The 3109-nt window shown below is 46.5% G+C and overlaps 1 protein-coding gene across 1 annotated transcript in view; it reads left to right on the forward strand.

Annotated features, from left to right (window-relative positions):
- The window catches only part of T265_01989 (hypothetical protein), a gene marked incomplete at both ends in the record, with an annotated part of 32325 nt that overhangs the window by 9847 nt on the left and 19369 nt on the right, over positions 1-3109 (forward strand). Inside the window, 5 exons of the mRNA XM_009166127.1 lie at positions 641-714; positions 746-832; positions 870-1002; positions 1037-1120; positions 1153-1524. Coding sequence (XP_009164391.1) covers positions 641-714; positions 746-832; positions 870-1002; positions 1037-1120; positions 1153-1524 — 750 coding nt within the window. The remainder of the gene's footprint in view (positions 1-640; positions 715-745; positions 833-869; positions 1003-1036; positions 1121-1152; positions 1525-3109) is intronic.

Genomic DNA, 3109 nt, shown 5'->3' on the forward strand with positions numbered 1-3109 from the left:
CCCTATCAAATACTTGTTCTGAAAGTCGCGGAGAAATTCATTCTCGTTCACAGCGATTTTATTCTATCAATGTTTTTCGAATCCACTGTATCCGCTGTACCTCGCGGTTAACTGCTAATCAGTCCTCCTGCCTCCCCTGATTGGACATACTATATAATTCAAGTACTCCAACAAAGTTGAAGGGTAGCTCCACTGGCAATAACACCTTATTTTTTTATCCACATAGAACAAAAGACACTGGTTAGATGCCAGTCATTCATCACTGTATCTTTAATCCTAAGTACCGTCTGCCCGAATTCATCTGTATCCGGCGAAATAGTTAACTAGGTCCATATTTCCCTTCCCTTTCACCAACCACAGGAGGCTTAACGCAGGCACATTACACATCGAGCACACCATACGCGCCGTCGGCTTTCTATCCCATGTACTATTATCCAGGCACACACGAGTCGTTTCCCACTCGTCTGCGCGCCCGCTGGAACTTTCTCACCGAAACCATAGCTACCTTATCACAGAGCGGCTCATACAAAGTGTGGAGGTGTCAAGGTCACGCATTGTTGCAGTCAACACGCCATGCGCATCGAAGAGGTTCGAAGTACTTCGAAGGCACAACGTGTGGCTGCCCACACCCATATTAAAGGGCTCGGTCTTGATGAAAATGGCATTCCGTTGCCCAGCGCTGCAGGATTGGTGGGCCAAGAATGCGCTCGTGAGGTACATCTTTGCTTTTTGTTTCACGCTTCAGGCCGCCGGTATTGTTGTGGAGATGATCAGGTCGAAAAAAATGGCGGGAAGGGCAGTTCTGATGGCTGGTCCACCCGGGACGGGAAAGGTATTACTGTTATTCATTTTCCAGTTTATGTTACCAGACCGCGATTGCCATGGCCATTGCACAAGATTTAGGGAACAAAGTTCCATTCTGCCCAATGGTCGGTAGCGAGGTTTATTCGTCAGAAATTAAGAAAACGGAGGTGCTGATGGAGAACTTTCGGAGGGCAATCGGTTTGTCTTGCGCATATTTGGTCTCTATCTTCAGGGTTGAGAATAAAAGAGATAAAAGAAGTATATGAAGGCGAAGTGACCGAACTAACTCCTGTTGAGACAGAGAGCCCTACTGGAGGTTTGGTCCCTTTTAATTTTAATTAGCTTAAGGACTTGGAAAAACAATCAGTCATGTCATAATTAGTCTTCGGACGGCCAAAGGAGTGAAACAGTTGAAGCTAGATCCTTGTATATATGAAAGCCTACAGAAGGAGCACGTTGAGGTTGGCGATGTCATCTACATTGAGGCTAACTCGGGTGCTGTTAAACGTCAGGGGAGGTGTGATGTATATACAGCGGAGTACGATTTGGAGGCTGATGAATATGTACCTCTCCCGAAAGGTGAAGTGCACAAAAAGAAAGAAGTCGTTCAGGATGTTACCCTTCATGACCTTGATGTTGCTAACGCCCGGCCTCAAGGTGGTCAAGATATCGTTTCTATGATGGGTCAGTTAATGAAACCAAAGAAAACGGAAATCACCGGTAAGACTTGTCTGTTTGGGTTTTCTATGCATTCGTCTTTCACATTTTGATATTCACCGATCCTGTCTGACCACTGTGCTATCGTAAGACCCTGAAGGTCGGATTGGAAATACCCGTGTGATCCTATATCGACTCGCATGATCTTGCTGAATTGGAGGCTTGTTTGTCCTAGGGTTTTTTCATCCATTTCAATTATGAGATATGGCTCTCTCAGATGAAGTTTTGGACATTGTTTGAGTAACATAGGATGAATTTAGAGGGAAGAGTTTCACAGTCGATGACCAGGTAAAAGGGGAAGGAGAGTCAGCGTAATCGTTGCAACCAAGTTTCGTCCATATCCCTGTATGCTTTTGTGTCTGTCTAGGGTAGGTGTTGGGGTCATTTGAGATTCAATGAGCGAACATCTATCCACAAGTGTTTTGTGTGCCGAAGCAGCGGATCGTTCTACTGTTTTATTACTGGTCTTTTTGCCTGCTATAAAATGAACAGTAGAAATTATGGGGTTCGCCCCTTCACGAAGAGACTGGATCCTAACATATTGTGGCGGTTTGTGTACCTCGGCGACCCATTGAGCTATACTGGGGTTCCTGCGGGACACTCACAGAGTCTCATACCAGGTTGATGAATGGGTAGAGGTCTGACGAACACAGTCTCCTGGCTCTCCAGGTTGGGGTTGGAACATAGTGTCTAATGAAGTACAAACAAGAATCTCAAAGGCTCGAGTCAAGTTTGTTAATTCGCGTCACTTGTGGCGTCAAAAGGTATATCACTAGATCTTAAGGCGTGTGCCAGAAGCCAGTACAAGAATCTCAAAGGCTCGAGTCAAGTTTGTTAATTCGCGTCACTTGTGGCGTCAAAAGGTATATCACTAGATCTTAAGGGTCGCGTGTGCCAGGCTACAGTAAGGGCTATGTTGTATGGGTGCGAGACATGGCCTTTGCCGACAGATGATGTGAGGTGGCTTCAGGTTTTGATCACCGATGCTTCAGAAGCGCGGCTGGTTTTGGATGGCGTCAGCGTGTTAGTAACTAGGTGATTGTGCGGCAGGTACTTCGATCGGGGGAAATATCCAGCACCACCGAATAGGATGGCTCGGTCATGTGACACGCATGCCGAAACACCGTCTACCAAGACGAGATTTGTTCTCCGTTCCTCCTTCAGGATGGCGAAACCGCGAGGTGGACGGCAAATGACTTGGCAGAAAGGTTTGAAAGAGATCACGAGGAGTTTGGATGCTGTTGGTTTTGTACGCCTTCCAGGATGGGGTCCCCGTGACCCCGTCTATGCTTGGGTGGAGACGTTGCAAAGAATGGCGACTAGTTGATACCAGTGGCAGTCGTGCTGTCAGTTTCTTTCCACATTGTCTGATTGAGCTGGAGTTGTAGCCTCCTCAGAATGCTCGACATAGTCATCACCATCATCAACGACAGCATGACATCAGTGCTCAACACCAATGCTTTACTACCGTACAGCCATGACTTATTTGAAAGCCTTATTGTAAAGAAAAGAATAAAGGTGGATGGGGGAGGGACTTAGTGCTAGCTTAACACAATCATTCCGAGGTGCCTACACCTCCAGACATTCA

Source organism: Opisthorchis viverrini (assembly GCF_000715545.1).
Source record: "Opisthorchis viverrini unplaced genomic scaffold opera_v5_22, whole genome shotgun sequence".
Classification (NCBI taxonomy): Eukaryota; Metazoa; Platyhelminthes; class Trematoda; order Opisthorchiida; family Opisthorchiidae; genus Opisthorchis; species Opisthorchis viverrini.